Below are 22,611 nucleotides of genomic sequence, written 5' to 3'. Positions count from 1 at the left end.
AGCTCTGAGGAGAGAGGACAATCAGCTGTATTATATTAGCTCTGAGGAGAGAGGACAATCAGCTGTATTATATTAGCTCTGAGGAGAGAGGACAATCAGCTGTGTTATATTAGCTCTGTCTGAGGAGAGAGGACAATCAGCTGTGTTAAATTAGCTCTGTCTGAGGAGATTGGACAATCAGCTGTGTAATATTAGCTCTGTCTGAGGAGAGAGGACAATCAGCTGTATTATATTAGCTATGTGGAGAGAGGACATCAGCTGTATTATATTAGCTCTGTCTGAGGAGAGAGGGCAATCAGCTGTGTTATATTAGCTCTGTCTGGGGAGAGAGGACAATCAGCTGTGTTATATTAGCTCTGTCTGAGGAGAGAGGACAATCAGCTGTGTTATATTAGCTCTGTCTGGGGAGAGAGGACAATCAGCTGTGTTATATTAGCTCTGTCTGAAGAGAGAGGACAATCAGCTGTGTTATATTAGCTCTGTCTGAAGAGAGAGGACAATCAGCTGTGTTTTTTTAGCTCTGTCTGGGGAGAGAGGACAATCAGCTGTGTTACATTAGCTCTGAGAAGAGAGTACAATCAGCTGTGTTATATTAGCTCTCAGGAGAGAGGACAATCAGCTGTATTATATTAGCTCTGAGGAGAGAGGACAATCAGCTGTGTTATAATAGCTCTGAGGAGAGAGGGCAATCAGCTGTATTATATTAGCTCTGAGGAGAGAGGACAATCAGCTGTACTATATTAGCTCTGAGGAGAGAGGACAATCAGCTGTATTATATTAGCTCTGAGGAGAGAGGACAATCAGCTGTGTTATATTAGCTGTGTCTGAGGAGAGAGGACAATCAGCTGTGTTATATTAGCTCTGTCTGGGGAGAGAGGACAATCGGCTGTGTTATATTAGCTCTGTCTGAGGAGAGAGGACAATCAGCTGTGTTAAATTAGCTCTGAGCTGAGAGGACAATCAGCTGTGTTATATTAGCTCTGTCTGGGGAGAGAGGACAATCAGCTGTGTTATATTAGCTCTGTCTGAGGAGAGAGGACAATCAGCTGTGTTATATTAGCTCTGAGGAGAGAGGACAATCAGCTGTGTTATATTAGCTCTGAGGAGAGAGGACAATCAGCTGTATTATATTAGCTCTGAGGAGAGAGGACAATCAGCTGTGTTATATTAGCTCTGTCTGGGGAGAGAGGACAATCAGCTGTGTTATATTAGCTCTGTCTGAGGAGAGAGGACAATCAGCTGTGTTATATTAGCTCTGTCTGGGGAGAGAGGACAATCAGCTGTGTTATATTAGCTCTGTCTGAAGAGAGAGGACAATCAGCTGTGTTTTTTTAGCTCTGTCTGGGGAGAGAGGACAATCAGCTGTGTTACATTAGCTCTGAGAAGAGAGTACAATCAGCTGTGTTATATTAGCTCTGAGGAGAGAGGACAATCAGCTGTATTATATTAGCTCTGAGGAGAGAGGACAATCAGCTGTGTTATATTAGCTCTGAGGAGAGAGGACAATCAGCTGTGTTATATTATCTCTGAGGAGAGAGGACAATCAGCTGTGTTATATTAGCTCTGAGGAGACAGGGAGATTAGCATATGGTGCATGTGGAAGGTCTTTCTATACATCTCACTCTCTCCTTCCGCTAAAAACAAAACTACGTTCCTTTTTTCTGTCTGTAAAAAGACAGGAGAAGGTCAGATGTTTGTCTTACAGGCTATTTGTGTCTATTTGCACAGAAGTTGATTAGACAGAGCAGACTCCCGCATTAATCCACGTGTCTAAGAGGATGGCCTTTTCCCTGTAATGAAGCATTTACATTGTATCACAGTCAACACACGTACACAGAGAGTTAGAACAGGCTTTTGCTTTAGTTGTTGGAGAGAGCTTAAAAGCAGTGATAAAACAACCTCTCCAGCCACGAGTGCTCTGTAGTGCTCTGTTCACAAGTGGAGTCCGGAGAGGAAGAGGAGAGGACGAGAGGAGAGGAAGAGTGGCGAGGACGAGAGATACGATGAGAGACATTCAGCACAATAGCTTTTAGTTCATTTAGTGTTGAAAGAGATTCATGTTTTTTCAGAAACACTCCCATTATCTATGATCCTGTTGGTATGCATGGAATCTGCCGCGACCCCCACTCAAATCTACGCTCCTGTTTTACAGAATTACAGAATCGTCCACTCTCCTCCTTGCCCTCTGACCTCCCCAGCTATCGTCTCTCCCTGGTGACCTCTGACCCCTCTGTGTCGATGCCGTGGTAGACTCCAGCAGAGAGAATCTCATTAACAAACAGGTAACAGTGTACCACTATATAGGGAATAGGGCTCTGGTCTATAGTAGTACCACTATATAGGGAATAGGGCCCTGGTCTATAGTAGTGCACTATATAGGGAATAGGGCTCTGGTCTAAAGTAGTGCACTATATAGGGAATAGGGCTCTGGTCTAAAGTAGTGCACTATATAGGGAATAGGGCTCTGGTCTAAAGCAGTGTACTATATAGGGAATAGCGTGCCATTTGGGACAGGACAGAGATATGAATGAATCATGGTCACACCTCGTTAGGAGGAAGACTCTGGCTGCTTCTCCCTGGAGGAAGACTCTGGCTGCTTCTCCCTGGAGGAAGACTCTGGCTGCTTCTCCCAGGAGGAAGACCGTGGCTGCTTCTCCCAGGAGGAAGACTCTGGCTGCTTCTCCCAGGAGGAAGACTCTGGCTTCTTCTCCCTGGAGGAAGACTCTGGCTGCTTCTCCCTGGAGGAAGACTCTGGCTGCTTCTCCCAGGAGGAAGACTCTGGCTGCTTCTCCCTGGAGGAAGACTCTGGCTGCTTCTCCCTGGAGGAAGACTCTGGCTGCTTCTCCCAGGAGGAAGACTCTGGCTGCTTCTCCCAGGAGGAAGACTCTGGCTGCTTCTCCCAGGAGGAAGACTGGCTGCTTCTCCCAGGGTAAGACTCTGGCTGCTTCTCCCAGGAGGAAGACCGTGGCTGCTTCTCCCAGGAGGAAGACTCTGGTTGCTTCTCCCAGGAGGAAGACCGTGGCTGCTTCTCCCAGGAGGAAGACCGTGGCTGCTTCTCCCAGGAGGAAGATCGTGGCTGCTTCTCCCTGCATACACAGACATACTTCCATGAAAGCTAGCATGCTTATTCCTGCCTTTCCCCCTGCCCAAAGTGGCTGATGTGGATAGCATTTATACATCTATACATGATACAGTATTAAATATGGAGCTGTAGATTACATACACTACATTACTAAAAGTATGCGGACACCTGCTAGTCGAACATCTCAGTCCAAAATCCTGGACATTAATATGGAGTTGGTCCCCCCTTTGCTGCTATAACAGCCTCCACTCTTCTGGGAAGTCATTAATATGGAGTTGGTCCCCCCCTTTGCTGCTATAACAGCCTCCACTCTTCTGCTAAGTCATTAATATGGAGTTGGTCCCCCCTTTGCTGCTATAACAGCCTCCACTCTTCTGCTAAGTCATTAATATGGAGTTGGCCCCCCCTTTGCTGCTATAACAGCCTCCACTCTTCTGGGAAGGCATTAAAATGGAGTTGGTCACCCCTTTGCTGCTATAACAGCCTCTGGGAAGGCTTTCCACTAGATGTTGGAACATTGCTGCTATAACAGCCTACACTCTTCTGGGAAGGCTTTCCACTAGATGTTGGAACATTGCTGCGTAGACTTGCTTCCATTCAGAGACAACAGCATTAGTGAGGTCGGACACTGATTTTGGGCGATTAGGCCTGGGTCGCAGTCGGCCTTCCAATTCATCCCAAAGGTGTTCGATGGAGTTGAGGTCAGGGCTCTGTGCAGGCCAGTCAAGTTCTTCAACACACTTGTTGTTTGAGGGCATTTACAGTTGGCACTGTTCATTCAAGCAGGTAGCATTCTCCTGGCATCCACAAAACCCAGATTCATTCGCCAGAGAACGCCTTTCCATTAATCCTCCCGATGAACAGTTCTTGTGCTGACGTTTCTTCCAGAGGCAGTTTAGAACTTGGTAGTGAGCGTTGCAACCAGGGACAGACATTTTTTTAGAGCTACGCGCTTCATCACTCTGCGGTCTCGTTCTGTGAGCTTGTGTGGCCTACCACTTCGCGGCTGAGCCGTTGTTGCTCCTAGACGTTTCCACTTCACAATAACAGCACTTACAGTTGACTGGGGCAGCAATAGTAGGGATGAAATTCGTTCCAGTCACAGGCAGCAGAGAACTGGAAGGAAAGGCGGCCAAATGAGGTGTTGGCTTTCGGGATGATCAGTGAGATACACATGCTGGAGCTCGTGCTACGGGTGGGTGTTGCCATCGTGACCAGTGAACTGAGATAAGGCGGAGCTTTACCTAGCATGGACTTGTAGATGACCTGGAGCCAGTGGTGGGTGGTATAAGGTGCTTTAGTAACAAAACGGATGGCACTGTGATAAACTGCATCCAGTTTGCTGAGTAGAGTATTGGAAGCTATTTTGTAGATGACATCGCCGAAGTCGAGGATCGGTAGGATAGTCAGTTTTACTAGGGTAAGTTTGGTGGCCTGAGTGAAGGAGGCTTTGTTGCGGAATAGAAAGCCGACTCTAGATTTGATTTTAGATTGGAGATGTTTGATATGAGTTTGGAAGGAGAGTTTACACTCTAGCAAGACACCTAGGTACTTATAGATGTCCACATATTCTAGGTCGGAACCATCCAGGGTGGTGATGCTAGTCGGGCGTGCGGGTGCAGGCAGCGAACGGTTGAAAAGCATGCATTTGGTTTTACTAGCGTTTAAGAGCAGTTGGAGGCCACGGAAGGAGTGTTGTATGGCATTGAAGCTCATTTGGATGTTAGATAGCAGTGTCCAAGGAAGGGCCAGAAGTATACAGAATGGTGTCGTCTGCGTAGAGGTGGATCAGGGAATCGCCTGCAGTAAGAGCAACATCATTGATATATACAGAGAAAAGAGTAATGCAAGATATGTAAACATTATTAAAGTGACATTATTTAATGTGGCATTGTATAAAGTGACTAGTGATCCATTTATTAAAGTGGCCAGTGATTGGGTCTCAATGTAGGCAGCAGCCTCTCTGAGTTCGTGATGGCTATTTAACAGTCTGATGGCCTTGAGAAAGAAGCTGTTTTTCAGAATCTCAGTCCCTGCTTTGATGCACCTGTACTTCGGATGGGATGTTAAACTGGTGTCTTCCCTCTAAGTGGTCACTAAAGATCACATGGCACTTTTTGTAAGAGTAGTGTCCTAGCTAAATTCCCAATCTGGCCCTCGTACCACCATGGGAGGGAAGGGAGGGAGGGAGAGAAGGGAGGGATGGAGAGAGGGAGGGAGGGATGGAGAGAGTGAGGGATGGAGAGAGAGAGGGAGGGAGGGAGAGAGGGAGGGAGGGATGGAAAAGTGGAGGGAGGGATGGAGAGAGTGAGGGAGGGAGGGAGAGAGGAAGGGAGGGATGGAAAGGGGGAGGGATATGTAGAGAGAGATAGGAGGAGGGATGGAGAGAGGGAGGGGAGGGAGGGAGGGATGAGAGAGGGAGGGAGGGATGGAAAGGGGAGGGATATGTAGAGAGAGATAGGAGGAGGGATGGAGAGAGGGAGGGGAGGGAGAGATGAGAGAGGGAGGGAGGGATGGAAAGTGGGAGGGATATGGAGAGAGAGATGGGATGGAGAGAAGGGATGGAGAGAGGGAGGGAGGGAGGGATGGAAAGGGGGAGGGATATGGAGAGAGAGGAACAGACTAGCAGTGCAGGACAAAGCAGGAACCTAAGAGGAAACCTAGAGAGGAACAAGGTTATGAGGGGGAAAAACTCCCTCGAGATGCAGGAACCTAGGAAGAAACCTAGAGAGGAACCAGGCTCTGAGGGGAAAAAACACCCTAGAGAGGCATGAACCTAAGAAGAAACCTAGAGAGGAACCAGACTCTGAGGGGAAAAACACCCTAGAGAGGCACGAACCTAAGAAGAAACCTAGAGAAACCAGGCTCTGAGAGGCAAAAACTCCCTAGAGAGGCAGGAACCTAGGAAGAAACCTAGAGAGGAACCAGGCTCTGATGGGAAAAACTCCCTAGATAGGCAGGAACCTAGGAAGAAACCTAGAGAAACCAGACTCTGAGGGGAAAAACACCCTAGAGAGGCAGGAACCTAGGAAGAAACCTAGAGAGGAACCAGGCTCTGAGGGGAAAAACTCCCTATAGAGGCAGGAACCTAGGAAGATGGGTGGCCAGTCCTCTTCTGGCTGTACTGGGTAGAGAGGAACCAGGCTATGAGGGGTGGCCAGTCCTCTTCTGGCTGTACTGGGTAGAGAGGAACCAGGCTATGAGGGGTGGCCAGTCCTCTTCTGGCTGTACTGGGTAGAGAGGAACCAGGCTATGAGGGGTGACCAGTCCTCTTCTGGCTGTACTGGGTAGAGAGGAACCAGGCTATGAGGGGTGACCAGTCCTCTTCTGGCTGTACTGGGTAGAGAGGAACCAGGCTATGAGGGGTGACCAGTCCTCTTCGGGCTGTACTGGGTAGAGAGGAACATGGCCATTAAGCACGGATTGTTCTTCAAGATTTTCAAATGTTCATAGATGATCAGCAGCGTCACATAATAACCACAGTGTTTGTAGAGGTGCAACAGGTCAGTGTCTCAGGAGGAAATGTCATTTGGCTTTTCATAGTACAGCATTCAGAGGTCGAGACAGCAGGTCTGGGACAGGTAGCACGTCCGGTGAACAGGTCAGTGTTCCATAGCCGCAGGCAGAACAGTTGAAACTGGAGCAGCAGCACGGCCAGGTGGACTGGGGACAGCAAGGAGTCATCATGCCAGGTAGTCCTGAGGCATGATCCTAGGGCTCAGGTCCTCCGGGAGGGGAGGCAGAGAGAATTAGAGGGAGCACACTTAAATTCACACAGGACACCGGATAAGACAGGAGTAGTACTCCAGATAGGACAGACTGATCTTAGCACGCCGGCACAGACTATTGCAGCATAGATACTGGAGGCTGAGACAAGGGGTCGGGGGACACTGTGGCCCTGTTCGACGATACCCCCGAACAGGGCCAACTAGGCAAGATATAACCCCACCCACTTTGCCAAAGCACAGCCCCCACACCACTAGAAGGGATATCTTCAACCACCAACTTACCATCCTGAGACAAGACAAGGCTGAGTATAGCCCACAAAGATCTCCTTCATCCTGTGAGCCCAAGGGTGGTGCAAAACCGGACAGGAAGATCACGTCAGTGACTCAACCCACTCACGTGACACCCCTCCTAGGGACGGCATGGAAGAGCACCAGTAAGCTAGACTACACTCAATCATATGACGAACTGAAGAGATGAGTCTTCAGTAAAGACTTAAAGAGTCTGCGTCTCTTACACGGGTAGGCAGACCATTCCATAAAAATGTAGCTGTATAGGAGAAATCCCTGCCTCCAGCTGTTTGCTTAGACATTCTAGGGACAGTAAGCAGGCCTGTGTCTTGTGACCGTAGTGTTAGTGTAGGTATGTACGACAGGACCAAATCGTAAAGATTAGGTAGGAGATTAGTCCATGTAATGCTTAGCAGTAAAACCTTGAAATCAGCCCTTGCCTTAACAGGAAGACAGTGTAGGGAGACTAGCACTGGAGTAATATGATCACATTTTTGGTTCTAGTCAGGATTCTATCAGCGATGTTTAGGACTAACTGAAGTTGATTTAGTGCTTTATCCGGGAAGCCAGAGAGTAAAGCGCTGTAGTAGTCTAATCTAGAAGTGACAAAAGCATGGATTCGTTTTTCTGCATCATTTTTAGACAAAAAGATTCAGATTTATGCAATGTCACAAATATGGAAAAAATATTGTTGATATGTTTGTCAAAAGAGAGATCACACAAACGTGAGTTTGGGAAGGTGCTTAAAAGGGTCCTGAAGTCGGAGAATGCTGCGTTTTTGCAAATGAAAGGAAAATATGTGGATTTCACTCAACTGCAAGATAAAGAATGGTTGGCAGATATTTCCTTCACCGTGAACATCATGGCCTCATGAATGAACTGAACTCCAAACTACAAGGGAAGGACCTTTTTGCACATCAGATGTACAGCCTTGTCAAAGCCTTCAATGGAACATTACTCCTCCTGATCCACCAAGTAGAAGCCAACAATATCACCCACCTTCTGACACTACTAGTCGGTTCCCTATCAGATGACCGTCCGACACTAGTCTGTTCCCTATCAGATGACCGTCCGACACTAGTCTGTTCCCTATCAGATGACCGTCCGACACTAGTCTATGTTCCCTATCAGATGACAACAATCTCCCCCACCTTCTGACACTACTAGTCTGTTCCCTATCAGATGACAACAGTCTCTCCCACCTTCCGACACTACTAGTCGGTTCCCTATCAGATGACAACAATCTCTCCCACCTTCCGACACTACTAGTCGGTTCCCTATCAGATGACAACAATCTCTCCCACCTTCCGACACTACTAGTCTGTTCCCTATCAGATGACCACAGTCTCACCCACCTTCTGACACTACTAGTCTGTTCCCTATCAGATGACAACAGTCTCACCCACCTTCTGACACTACTAGTCTGTTCCCTATCAGATGACAACAGTCTCACCCACCTTCCAACACTACTAGTCTATTCCCTATCAGATGACCTTCTGACACTACTAGTCTGTTCCCTATCAGATGACAACAATCTCACCCACCTTCTGACACTACTAGTCTGTTCCCTATCAGATGACAACAGTCTCACCCACCTACTGACACTACTAGTCTGTTCCCTATCAGATGACAACAGTCTCACCCACCTTCCGACACTACTAGTCTGTTCCCTATTAGATGACAACAGTCTCACCCACCTTCCAACACTACTAGTCTGTTCCCTATCAGATGACCTTCTGACACTACTAGTCTGTTCCCTATCAGATGACCACAGTCCTCACCCACCTTCTGACACTACTAGTCTGTTCCCTATCAGATGACAACAATCTCACCCACCTTCTGACACTACTAGTCTGTTCCCTATCAGATGACAACAGTCTCACCCACCTACTGACACTACTAGTCTGTTCCTTATCAGATGACAACAGTCTCACCCACCTTCCGACACTACTAGTCTGTTCCCTATCAGATGACAACAGTCTCACCCACCTTCTGACACTACTAGTCTGTTCCCTATCAGATGACAACAGTCTCACCCACCTACTGACACTACTAGTTTGTTCCTTATCAGATGACAACAGTCTCACCCACCTTCCGACACTACTAGTCTGTTCCCTATCAGATGACAACAGTCTCACCCACCTTCTGACACTACTAGTCTGTTCCCTATCAGATGACACTACTAGTCTGTTCCCTATCAGATGACCTTCTGACACTACTAGTCTGTTCCCTATCAGATGACACTACTAGTATGTTCCCTATCAGATGACCTTCTGACACTACTAGTGTGTTCCCTATCAGATGACCAGCGAGAGAATTATACATCGCTGCTGCGCGCTATGAACAGTTCTCATTGTTTTGAGGATTTAAAAGTGTTGGAAAATGACATGCTGTTGGTTTCCTCTCCTTTCACCTTCAATGTGGATAACGCTCCCACTGACCTGCAACTTGAGCTTATCCATCTTCAGTCTGATGCAGTGATTGGAGACCTATTCAGAACAATGTCATTGACAAGGTTCTATGCATCTCTCGATGAACACAACTTTCCAAAGATTAGGAGTCCTGCTCAGAAGATGTTTGTACTGTTTGGGTGAACCTATGTGTGTGGACAGACATTTTCATATAACAAGTCAAGGCACAGATCATCTCTTACTGACTCTCACCTCTCAGCAATCCTGCGCATAGCGATGTCAGAAATTATACCTGACTTCACTGCTCTAGTCAATGCCCATCAGAGACTTCACTCCTCACACTGATTGAGTAGTTTAAATGTAATGTTACTTTCTCTCTCTTTGTGTTTTGGTGCATACCCGTTAACAAGAGTTCTGTCCGTGGTGCTGAATGCTCAGTGTACTTTTCCCTCCGTGTAGTTCATTGCATGTTCAATCATGAAAATACCAACCAAAAGGAGAATGTGGATGTGGTTTATTTCTGTGCATGTTCAAAAAAAGTAAAATAAGTAGCATATTTGGATGGGATTTACAGTAGATACATCAAATCAAGCTTTATTGGTCACATACACATGGTTAGAAGATGTTATTGTGAGTGTAGAGAAATGCTTCTAGTCCCGACAGTGCAGTAATATCTAACAGGTAATATCTAACAATTACACAACAAAACCTAATACATACAATCTCGTAAAGGAATGGGATAAGAATATATAAATATATGAATGAGCAATGACAGAGCGGCATAGGCAAGATGCAATAGATGGTATAAAATATAGTATATACATATGAGATGAGTGATGCAAGATATGAAAACATTATTAAAGTGACAAGTGATCCATTTATTAAAGTGGCGAATGATTTCAAGTTTGTATGTTGGCAGCAGCTTCTCTGTGTTAGTGATGCGTTGTGCAGACCACACCACCCTCTGGAGAGCCTTGCGGTTGTGGACGGAGCAGTAGCTGTACCAGGCGGTGATACAGTTTGACAGGATGCTCTTGATTGTGCATCTGTAAAAGTTTGTGAGGGTTTTAGGTGTTAAGCCAAATGTCTTCAGCCTCCTTAGGTTGAAGAGGCGCTGCTGAGCCTTCTTCAACATGCTGTCTGTGTGGGTGGACCAATACAGTTTGTCTGTGATGTGTACGCAGAGGAACTTAAAACTTTTCACCTTCTCCACTGCTGTCCTTTCGATGTGGATGGGTCCTTTCGATGTGGATGGGGGGGGGGGGGGGGGGGGGGGGGGGGGGGGGGGGGTGCTCCCTCTACTGTTTCCTGAAGTCCACAATGTTTCCTGAAGTCCACGATCATCTCCTTGTTTTGTTGACGTTGAGTGAGAGGTTGTTTTCCTGAAACCATACTCCGAGTGCCCTCAACCCCTCCCTGTAGGCCGTCTCGTCGTTGTTGGTAATCAAGCCTACTACTGTTGTGTCGTCTGCAAACTTGATGATTGAGTTGGAGGCGTGCATGGCCACGCAGTCATAGGTGAACAGGGAGTACAGGAGGGGGCTGAGCATGCACCCTTGTGGGGCCCCTGTGTTGAGGATCAGCGAAGTGGAGGTGTTGTTTCCAAGGGTAGGTTTTAATAGTCACAGTAGGTACAACATCTCCTAAACACTTCCTTATAAACTCACTCACCGAATCAGCGTATACGTTGACATTATTCTCTGAGGCTACCCGGGAACATATCCCAGTCCGCATGATCAATACAATCTTTAAGCGTGGATTACGATTGGTCAGACCTGCGTTGAATAGTCCTTAGCACGGGTACTTCCTGTTTGAGTTCCTGCCTATAGGAAGTGAGGAGCAAAATGGAGTCGTGGTCAGATTTGCAGAAAGGAGGGCGGAGGGGAGGGCCCGGATGTTAGAGTAACAATGGCCCAGTGTTTTCCAGCGCGAGTGCTACAGTCTATATGTTTTTCCAGCGCGAGTGCTACAGTGCTATATGCTGATAGAATTTAGGTGGCCTTGTTCTCAATTTGCTTTGTTAAAATCCCCAGCTACAATAAATGCAGCCTCAGGATATATGGTTTCCAGTTTGCATAAAGTCCAGTGAAGTTCTTTGAGGGCCATCGAGGTTTCGGCTTGAGGGGGGATATACACGGCTATGACAATAACCGAGGATCATTTCGTTGGGAGATAATACAGTCGGCATTTGATTGTGAGGAATTCTAGTTCAGGTAAACAAAAGAACTTGAGTTCCTGTATGTTGTTACAATTACACCGTGAAATGTTAATCATGAAACATACACCCCAGCCCTTCTTCTTTCCGGAGAGATGTTTATCCCTGTCTGCGCGACGCACAAAGAATCCAGGTGGCTGTACCGACTCCGACAGCATATCCTGAGAGAGCCATGTTTCCGTGAAACAGAGTTACAATCCCAGGTCTCTCTGGAAAGCAACCCTTGCTCTAATTTTGTCTACCTTGTTATCTAGAGACTGGACATTAGCGAGTAATATACTCGGAAGCGGTGGGTGGTGTGCCTCTGAATTCTGACCAGCTCCGTTTGTCACGACCATCGTATGGATAATTGGACCAAGGCGCAGCGTGAGTAGAGTTCCACATTTTAATGATAGTGAATCTTCCAAAACAACAAAGATATAACGATCGTGAACCATGTAGCGCACATAGGCACTAATATAAAACAATATCCCACATCGGTAAAAAGGACACACTAAGTATGATCCCCAATTAGAGGCAATGATCATCAGCTGCTTCCAATTGGGAACCATACACACACACCAACATAGAAATGTAATACCTAGAAACCCCCCAAGTCCCCCTAGGGCTCTCTATGGTCAGGGCGTGACACCGTCTGCCTCTTCTCCTAAGCTGTTGTTTTGGGTCAGCCTTTGGAAGCAGTTCAAATGCTCTGGGTGGTTCGGACAAAGGATCCGCTCCGGGAAAGTCGTATTCCTGGTCGTAGTGCTGGTTGTAGTGCTGGTAAGTTGACGTCTCTCTTATATCCAATAGTTCTTCCTAGCTGTATGTAATAAGACTTAAGATTTCCTGGGGTAACAATGTAAGAAATAATACATAAAAAAACAAAATACTGCAAAGTTTCCTAGAACGCGAAGTGAGGCGGCCATCTCTGTCAACACAGTCATACACATGATGTATAATCCTGTAATATGATTCTGGCTTACGATGGCAAAAATATATCCTAATGTTGCCCTCCATGGAAAATAATTGCCCAGGCCCCTGGTGTAGACCAACTTGGGTTTCTAATCTTTCCAAAAGAATGTGGTGATCGATGGTGTCAAAAGTAGCACTTAGGTCTAGGAGCACGAAGACAGTTGCAGAGCCTCGGTCTGACGCCATTTAAAGGTAATTTACCACCTTCACAAGTGCAGTCTCGGTGCTATGATGGGGTCTAAAACCAGACTGAAGCATTTCGTATACATTGTTTGTCTTCAGGAAGGCAGTGAGTTGCTGCGCAACAGCTTTTTCAAATAAAATTGAGAGGGATGGGAGATTCGATATAGGCTGAAAACTTGAGTGTCTCTATTGATCCTAGGTCCTGGCAGTGTTGTGCAGACTCAGGACAACTGAGTTTTGGAGAAATATGCAGATTCAAAGAAGAGTCCGTAATTTGTTTTCTAATGATCATGATATTTTCATCTAAGAAGTTCATGAAATTATAACTGCTGAAGTGAAAGCCATCCTCTCTTGGGAAATGCTGGACAAAACTAGATCCAGGGTATAACTGTGCCAATGAGTAGGTCTGGAGATATGTTGGACAAAACTACTGAGTTGATGATGGCTTCGAATGCCTTTTGGAGTGGGTCTGTGGACTTTTCCATATGAATATTAGAGTCACCAAAAATGCAAATATTATCTGCCATGACTATAAGGTCCGATAGGAATTCAGGGAACTCAGTGAGGAACGCTGTATAGGCCCCAGGAGGCCTGTAAACAGTAGCTATAAAAAGTGATTGAATAGGCTGCATAGATTTCATGACTAGAAGCTCAAAATATGAAAATGTTTTTTTTTTTTGTAAATACAAATTTTGCTATCGGAAATGTTAGCAACACCTCCACCTTTGCGGGATGCACGGGGGATATTGTCACTAGTGTAACCAGGAGGTGAAGCCTCATTTAACACAGTAAATTCATCAGGTGTCACGATTCTCTTCCTGGAAATGACTGGACCAAAGCGCAGTCACTAGAGGTGGCACCTCTGGTGCGGGAACCCTCGGCGCCGACCCCGGACTCTGGACCCTCACTGCAGGCCCTGGACTGGGGACCCTCACTGCGGGCCCCAGACTAGGGATCCTCGTTGCGGGCCCCGGACTGGGGACCCTCGTTGCGGGCCACGGACTGGAGACCCTCGTTGCGGGCCCCGGACTGGGGACCCTCGTTGCGGGCCCCAGACTAGTGACCCTCGTTGCGGGCCCTGGACTGGAGGCCCTCGCTGCCGGCTCCGGCTCGGGGACCGTTGCTGGAGGCCCCGGACTGGCTCGTGGAGCAGGCACAGGACTCACCAGGCTGGGGAGACCTACTGGAGGCCTGGTCCTTGGTGGAGGCACAGGACTCACCAGGCTGGGGAGACCTACTGGAGGCCTGGTCCTTGGTGGAGGCACAGGATTCACCAGGTTGGGGAGACCTACTGTAGGCCTGGTCCTTGGTGGAGGCACAGGATTCACCAGGTTGGGGAGACCTACTGGAGGCCTGGTCCTTGGAGGAGGCACAGGATTCACCAGGTTGGGGAGACCTACTGGAGGCCTGGTCCTTGGAGGAGGCACAGGATTCACCAGGTTGGGGAGACCTACTGGAGGCCTGGTCCTTTGGAGGAGGCACAGGATGATCCGGGCTGTGGGGTAGCACTGGAGATCTGGTGCTTTTCCCTGGTACCATTCTTCCAGGCTAAATGCACACTTTAGCCCGGCACCTCCAGAGCGCAGGCACAGGTAGCACTGGAGATCTGGTGCTCAAAACTTGCACCACTCCCCCTGGCTGAATACCCACTTTAGCCCGGCACGGCGGAGCGAAGGCATAGGACGCACTGAGCAGTTACAGCGCACCAGAGACCCAGTGCGCAGAGCTGGCACAATCCGCCCTGGCTGGATGCCCACTCTAGCGTGGCACTGGCTGGGAGCGCACCGGGCTGTGTATGCGCACCGGAGAAACCGTGCGCTACTGCATAACACACCCCAAAAATTGGGGGGCTGCCTCTCGTGCTTCGATGACTTGCCTCCTTATACCGTCGCTCCTCCTTCGCTGCCTTTAATTCCTCCTTTGGACGGCGATATTTCCCAGCCTGCCTCCAGGATCCTTTACCGTCCAGGATTTCCTCCCAAGTCCATGAGTCCAGAAAACGCTGCTCCTCCTTACCACGCTGCTTGGTCCGTTTGTGGTGGGTAGTTCTGTCACGACCCTCTTCCTGGAACTGACTGGACTGAAATTAATGTCGCCAACAAAACAAGGAAACGACCGTGAAGCTTAACTTGGCCACTAACAAAGATAACTACCCACAAATGCGAAAGGAAAAAAGGCTACCTGAGAATGATTCCCAATCAAAGACAATGATAGACATCCGCCTCTGATTGAGAACCATACCCGGCCAAACACAAAGAAATAGAAAACATAGAAATAAGCAAACTAGAATGCCCACCCTAGTCACACCCTGGCCTTACCAAAATGGAGAATAAAAGCCTCTCTATGGCCAGGGCGTGACATCAGGATTAAGCCATGTTTCAGTCAGGCCAATCACATCAAGATTATGATCAGTGATTAGTTCATTGACTATAACTGCCTTGGAAGTGAGGGATCTAACATTAAGTAGCCCTATTTTGCGATGTGAGGTATCACAATCTCTTTCAATAATGGCAGAAATGGAGGAGGTCTTTATTCCAGTGAGATTGCTAAGACGAACACCGCCATGTTTAGTTTTGCCCAACCTAGGTCGAGGCACAGACACGGTCACAATGGGGATTTCTGAGCTGACTACACTGACTGTGCTAGTAGCAGACTCCACTATGCTGACAGGCTGGCTAACAGCCTGCTGCCTGGCCTGCACCCTATCTCATTGTGGAGCTAGAGGAGTTAGAGACAGAGGGGCCAGAGACAATTACTCGATGCCGACACATCTTTCTAGCTAATTTACATGCTGAAGCTATGTTGCACTTGGTGACCTCTGACTGTTTTATCCTAACATCGTTGGTGCTGACGTGGATAAAAATACCTAGGTAGTTAAGCCTTCACTTTGACGTGGACAGAGAGTGGTAGGTTGGTATGTAACTATACTGAGACAAACAAGGTTTTGACAGCTCATCGCAAGCTTTTTCTTCGACCCAGGCCTAATCATACAAACCTGATAAAATTAACTTGTTTTGTTAAAGCAGGCTGAAGCAAAAACCTGCACAGCCATTAACTCGATTGGCCAACCCTGATTTATCTAATCTTAGGGGGATAGATTTAGGATCGAGGAACGTGGAGACCACTGAGAGAAAGGTGGGAGAAAAAAACAGCCACACAAAACATCTTTACCACAGAACATTTTAATAAATTCAGACATGGAAAAACTGACAAAAGGCATTTTGTATGAAAGAAATTAGCTTAACTAACAACAGGCAGTTTCTTCCACTGTCGGACTTCTATGTTACACTAGTATCATCGTGGACAATCTCTCTAATGACTGACAGATGTCAATCAGACAGACGCTCAACCAGATCAGCAGAAGCAACGTTATAACATCTTTCTCAGGTAAATAAGTTCTCCAGCTAACTGTCTTTCTCAGGTCAATAAGTTCATCAGCTAACTGTCTTTCTCAGGTCAATAAGTTCATCGGCTAACTGTCTTTCTCAGGTCAATAAGTTCATCAGCTAACTGTCTTTCTCAAGTCAATAAGTTCATCGGCTAACTGTCTTTCTCAGGTCAATAAGTTCATTGGCTAACTGTCTTTCTCAGGTCAATAAGTTCATCAGCTAACTGTCTTTTTCAGGTCAATAAGTTCATCAGCTAACTGTCTTTCTCAGGTCAATAAGTTCATTGGCTAACTGTCTTTCTCAGGTCAATAAGTTCATCAGCTAACTGTCTTTCTCAGGTCAATAAGTTAATCTGCTAGCTGTCTTTCTCAGGTCAATAAGTTAATCAGCTAACTGTCTTTCTCAGGCCAATAAGTTCATCAGCTAACTGTCTTTCCAGGTCAATAAGTTCATCGGCTAACTGTCTTTCTCAGGTCAATAAGTTAATCGGCTAATTGTCTTTCTCAGGTCAATAAGTTCATCAGCTAACTGTCTTTCCCAGGTCAATAAGTTCATCAGCTAACTGTCTTTCTCAGGTCAATAAGTTCATCAGCTAACTGTCTTTCCCAGGTCAATAAGTTCATCGGCTAACTGTGTTTAACATTCAGAATGGACTCTTGATTTGGAGTTGAGGATGTGATTGAACACCAAGCCTTAAAAAAGTATTTCAGTGTGAACTGAGGAATATACAGAACAAGTTATTTCAAGGCATTTCTGAAAGTTTACAAGCTGCCTCGACTGTCCTGTCTTAGGTAGTCTGACACTACTAGTCCAACCGCTCATTTGAAAGGTATTTTAGGGCCCGATTCAATCAGCCGTGTCAGGAGGTGCTGCGTTAGTGCTATCAAATCCACAAGCGGTTCCAGGCAAACCTATCCTGGACGTTGCCAGTGGCTGCATGGAGTCACGTTAAGATAAATACCATGCTGCCTTGTTTACAAGTTCCGATGACAACCAGCAGTTTCTCCGGGTGTTGAGAAAGGCATCAGGAAAAATGTAATTTCCTGGTGTGATACAAGGGACGATATTTTGTCGTCTTGTCATATTTTATCATTCCAGAATGTCCCCTCTATCTGCACTCCTAGACGAGGCTTCATTCGTCTTCGTGGAAACAAGTGTTAGAAAAGTCATTGGTTCGATAGAAAACAAAACAGTCAGAAGAAGAAGAGAAGTCTCCAGTATTTGGTTCTGTTCTGTTCAGGCATTTTGATTGGTCCACATCCAGGTCAGGGGTGAGGGGTGCTGTACGGAATCCATATCAGTCCTGGGGTGGGGGCACTGGGGGGAGAGGATGGTGTACGGAATCCATATTAGGAAGTTGTCCGTTTTCAGGCAAAACTACATCACAGGACAGACAAAATACCCTCGGACAGGGTCGTTTTTTGGTCGGGTGACAAGTCAATGTCAGGGGTCTAGTAGATGACCTCATAGACGGTGGCCTTCTTGTCTCCAGAGCCAGTCACAATGTACTTGTCATCCCCAGAGATGTCACAGCTTAGCACTGAGGATGACTCCTTAGACTGGAGAGAGAGGGAGAGGGGGGAGAGGGGGTAGGAGAGAGAGAAGAGGACGGAGAGAGAGAGGAAGGAGGAGAGAGAGGGGGAGGATGGAGAGAGAGGGGGAGGAGGTGGGATAGAGAGAGAATGGGAGGATAGAAGGAGAGAAGCAAAACCACACGATGATTGTCAAAAAGAAAATGCCAGAAAAACTCCTTTGTATCAGAACTGATGTCAGTCAGCCATACAACTGTCAGTCATACAACCAGTGTGAACTATTCACCTGGAATATGCTGGCTCCGTAAGGGGTTCTCCATGCGTTCAGCAGGTTGTCTTTCCCGGTACTCACAAACCATTTACCTGCAGAGAGAGATCATACACCATTTACCTACAGAGAGAGATGAGACTACCACACACCATTTACCTACAGAGAGAGATGAGACTACCACACACCATTTATCTACAGAGACCATCACAATCAGGAATCAGCAATACGTCAAACACAACACAATATGTTTCTATCTTAGAAACGCATTGCCATAGAAATGTATTGTGTTTGATGTATTGCCATAGAAACGTATTGTGTTTGACATATTGCCTTAGAAACATATTGTGTTTTACCTATTGCCATAGAAACGTATTGTGTTTGATGTATTGCCATAGAAACGTATTGTGTTTGACATATTGCCTTAAAAAAGTATTGTGTTTGATGTTTTGCCTTAAAAAAGTATTGTGTTTGATGTATTGCCTTAAAAAAGTATTGTGTTTGATGTATTGCCTTAGAAACGTATTGCCACGATACATCAAACATAACACGTTTCTAAGGCAATACATCAAACACAATATGTTTCTTTGGCAATACATCAAACACAATATGTTTCTTTGGCAATACATCAAACACAATATGTTTCTAAAGCAATACATCAAACACAATAAGTTTCTATGGCAATAGGTCAAACACAATAAGTTTCTATGGCAATAGGTCAAACACAATATGTTTCTATGGCAATAGGTCAAACACAATATGTTTCTATGGCAATAGGTCAAACACAATACGTTTCTTTGGCAATAGGTCAAACACAATATGTTTCTATGGCAATAGGTCAAACACAATACGTTTCTTTGGCAATAGGTCAAACACAATATGTTTCTATGGCAATAGGTAAAACACAATATGTTTCTATGGCAATAGGTCAAACACAATACGTTTCTATGGCAATAGGTCAAACACAATACGTTTCTTTGGCAATAGGTCAAACACAATACGTTTCTATGGCAATAGGTAAAACACAATATGTTTCTATGGCAATAGGTCAAACACAATACGTTTCTATGGCAATAGGTAAAACACAATATGTTTCTATGGCAATAGGTCAAACACAATACGTTTCTGGCAAGAAACACGCTGTTGAATAGAGACTAAACAGACAAATAGATAGACAGATATGCAGACAGCTAGATAGCCAGGCAGGCAGACAGTCAGACAGGCAGGCAGCCAGTCAGACAGCAGGCAGACAGTCAGGCATCCAGTCAGACAGCCAGCCAGCCAGCTAGTCAGCCAGTCAGACAGACAGACAGACAGACAGCCGGCCAGCCAGCCAGTCAGACAGACAGACAGACAGACAGTCAGACTGGCAGCCAGCCAGCCAGTCAGCCAACCAGCCAGTCAGACAGACAGACAGACAGCCAGTCAGCCAGGCAGTCAGACAGCAGGCAGCCAGGCAGCCAGTCAGACAGCAGCCAGCCAGTCAGCCAGTCAGCCAGACAGTCAGACAACAGCCAGACAGACAGTCAGACAACAGCCAGCCAGCCAGTCAGACAGCAGGCAGCCAGTCAGACAGCCAGACAGGCAGCCAGCCAGCCAGTCAGACAGCAGGCAGCCAGGCCTGTACGTACCACAGTGAGCAAACCTGAGGGAGAGGACACAGCTCTCATGGAGATGTAGCTGGTATTTCTCTGGCTTGGTGACGTGGAGCACCTCTACATGACTGTTCTCCATCCCTACAGCTAACCACTCCCCTGTAGGACAGTACCCTAGAGAGAAGATCTGGAGGACACACAACACACGCATTACAAAACAGGAAGTGTGTGTGAAAGTGTTGGGGAGTCAGGGGGACTGTGTGTGTACCTGTGAGGTGAAGTCGTGCTGACGTAGCTGCCGTCCCTCCCTCAGGTCCCAGGAGCGTACGGTGTTGTCCAGACCTCCTGTCCACAGCTTGGTCCCATCATGAGAGATATCTATACAGCTAGCCCCGTCCGTATGGCCTTGGAACTGCCTACACACACAGTAAAACACAATAATGACACAACACACAATAACACAAGAACACAACACACAACACACAATAACACAACACACAATAGCATAACACACAATAACACAAGAACACACAATACACAAGAACACACAACACACAATAACACACAGTAGCACATCAGTACTGAAAAAACACAATCAATATGGAAGTAACATAACATACACAAATATACAAAAGTCAAGAAGCACCCGTTGTTTAGGTTAAGGTTGGTCAACACCAGTCCCTAGCTGACCAGTGTCTGGTTGTTTAGGTCGGTCCACACCAGTCCCTAGCTGACCAGTGTCTGGTTGTTTAGGTCGGTCAACACCAGTCCCTAGCTGACCAGTGTCTGGTTGTTTAGGTCGGTCAACACCAGTCCCTAGCTGACCAGTGTCTGGTTGTTTAGGTCGGTCAACACCAGTCCCTAGCTGACCAGTGTCTGGATGTTTAGGTGGGTCAACACCAGTCCCTATCTGACCAGTGTCTGGTTGTTTAGGTCGGTCAACACCAGTCCCTAGCTGACCAGTGTCTGGTTGTTTAGGTCAGTCAACACCAGTCCCTACCTGACCAGTGTCTGGTTGTTTAGGTGGGTCAACACCAGTCCCTATCTGACCAGTGTCTGGTTGTTTAGGTGGGTCAACACCCGTCCCTATCTGACCAGTGTCTGGTTGTTTAGGTCGGTCAACACCAGTCCCTAGCTGACCAGTATCTGGTTGTTTAGGTCGGTCAACACCAGTCCCTAGCTGACCAGTGTCTGGTTGTTTAGGTCGGTCAACACCAGACCCTACCTGGCCAGTGTCTGGTTGTTGAGGTGGGTCAACACCAGACCCTACCTGACGAGTGTCTGGTTGTTTAGGTGGGTCAACACCAGTCCCTATCTGACCAGTGTCTGGTTGTTTAGGTGGGTCAACACCCGTCCCTATCTGACCAGTGTCTGGTTGTTTAGGTCGGTCAACACCAGTCCCTAACTGACCAGTGTCTGGTTGTTTAGGTGGGTCAACACCAGTCCCTATCTGACCAGTGTCTGGTTGTTTAGGTGGGTCAACACCCGTCCCTATCTGACCAGTGTCTGGTTGTTTAGGTCGGTCAACACCAGTCCCTAGCTGACCAGTATCTGGTTGTTTAGGTCGGTCAACACCAGTCCCTAGCTGAACAGTGTCTGGTTGTTTAGGTCAGTCAACACCAGACCCTACCTGGCCAGTGTCTGGTTGTTGAGGTGGGTCAACACCAGACCCTACCTGACGAGTGTCTGGTTGTTTAGGTGGGTCAACACCAGTCCCTATCTGACCAGTGTCTGGTTGTTTAGGTGGGTCAACACCTGTCCCTATCTGACCAGTGTCTGGTTGTTTAGGTCGGTCAACACCAGTCCCTAACTGACCAGTGTCTGGTTGTTTAGGTGGGTCAACACCAGTCCCTAGCTGACCAGTGTCTGGTTGTTTAGGTCGGTCAACACCAGTCCCTACCTGACCAGTGTCTGGTTGTTTAGGTCGGTCAACACCAGTACCTACCTGACCAGTGTCTGGTTGTTTAGGTCGGTCAACACCAGTCCCTAGCTGACTAGTGTCTGGTTGTTGAGGTGGGTCAACACCAGACCCTATCTGACCAGTGTCTGGTTGTTTAGGTCGGTCAACACCAGTCCCTACCTGACCAGTGTCTGGTTGTTGAGTTCGGTCAACACCAGTCCCTACCTGACCAGTGTCTGGATGTTTAGGTGGGTCAACACCAGATCCTACCTGACCAGTGTCTGGTTGTGGAGGTCCCAGACGGCGATGTTCCCGTCGCTGCAGCAGGAGAAGCAGACCTTTGCGTCGGGGGAGATGGCGAGGGCGTAGCAGGCCGGGGCGGAAGACGTTAGCTCTGCCTTGATACGCGGGGTGGGTGAGGCTAGGTCCCAGATTGAAAGTGTGGAAGCCTCGCCTCCTATGATCAGAGTCCGCCCGTCATGCAGCAGCCGGCATGAACGGATGTAGTTGTCTCTGTTCTGATAGACGCACACAGGCATGTATACACAAACACACACAAACACACACAAAGAGGGTTATTGTTACTCGCGTTCAGATACACACAAGCATATACTATATATTGCTACTATCATAAACACAACAGGAAGTCCTATATATAGCTACTATCATAAACACAACAGGATGCCCTATATATAGCTACTATCATAAACACAACAGGATGTCCTATATATAGCTACTATCATAAACACAACAGGATGTCCTATATATAGCAACTAAACACAACAGGAAGTCCTATATATAGCTACAATCATAAACACAACAGGATGTCCTATCCCTCAAACAAACATGGTCCAAGCACACCGAGACAGTCGTGAAGAGGGCACAACATAATATTTTTCCCCTCAGGAGACTGAAATAATTTGGCATGGGTCCTCAGATCCTCAAAAGGTTCAACAGCTGCACCACTGCCTGGTATGGCAACTGCTCGGCCTCTGACCGCAAGGCACTACAGAGGGTAGTGTGTACGGCCCAGTACATCACTGGGGCCAACCTTCCTGCCATCCAG

General features: G+C 47.1%; 2 protein-coding genes across 2 annotated transcripts in view; both read right to left on the bottom strand.

The window, feature by feature from the left end:
* Nucleotides 1–2,548: 2,548 nt before the first annotated feature.
* LOC139411817 (MARCO-like protein) lies at nt 2,549–9,781 on the bottom strand. Its single transcript, XM_071158557.1, has 2 exons — nt 9,762–9,781; nt 2,549–3,086 (listed from the first exon to the last, which is right to left on the bottom strand). Exons 1-2 carry the CDS (start codon nt 9,779–9,781, stop codon nt 2,549–2,551), a joined length of 558 nt encoding a protein of 185 aa, XP_071014658.1.
* A 6,246-nt stretch (nt 9,782–16,027) lies between these two features.
* The window catches only part of LOC139411816 (transducin-like enhancer protein 4), an 89,118-nt gene continuing 82,534 nt past the window's right edge, over nt 16,028–22,611 (bottom strand). The window contains exons 12-16 of the mRNA XM_071158556.1: nt 21,816–22,063; nt 19,914–20,061; nt 19,682–19,832; nt 18,069–18,145; nt 16,028–17,809 (exon numbers count right to left, since the gene is read on the bottom strand). Of these exons, the coding sequence (XP_071014657.1) occupies nt 17,702–17,809; nt 18,069–18,145; nt 19,682–19,832; nt 19,914–20,061; nt 21,816–22,063 (732 nt within the window). The 3' untranslated portion in view covers nt 16,028–17,701. The remainder of the gene's footprint in view (nt 17,810–18,068; nt 18,146–19,681; nt 19,833–19,913; nt 20,062–21,815; nt 22,064–22,611) is intronic.

The sequence above is a fragment of the Oncorhynchus clarkii genome, chromosome 6 (assembly GCF_045791955.1).
Source record: "Oncorhynchus clarkii lewisi isolate Uvic-CL-2024 chromosome 6, UVic_Ocla_1.0, whole genome shotgun sequence".
NCBI classification, from domain to species: Eukaryota; Metazoa; Chordata; class Actinopteri; order Salmoniformes; family Salmonidae; genus Oncorhynchus; species Oncorhynchus clarkii.
This window is presented reverse-complemented; position numbering and strand designations above follow the sequence as displayed.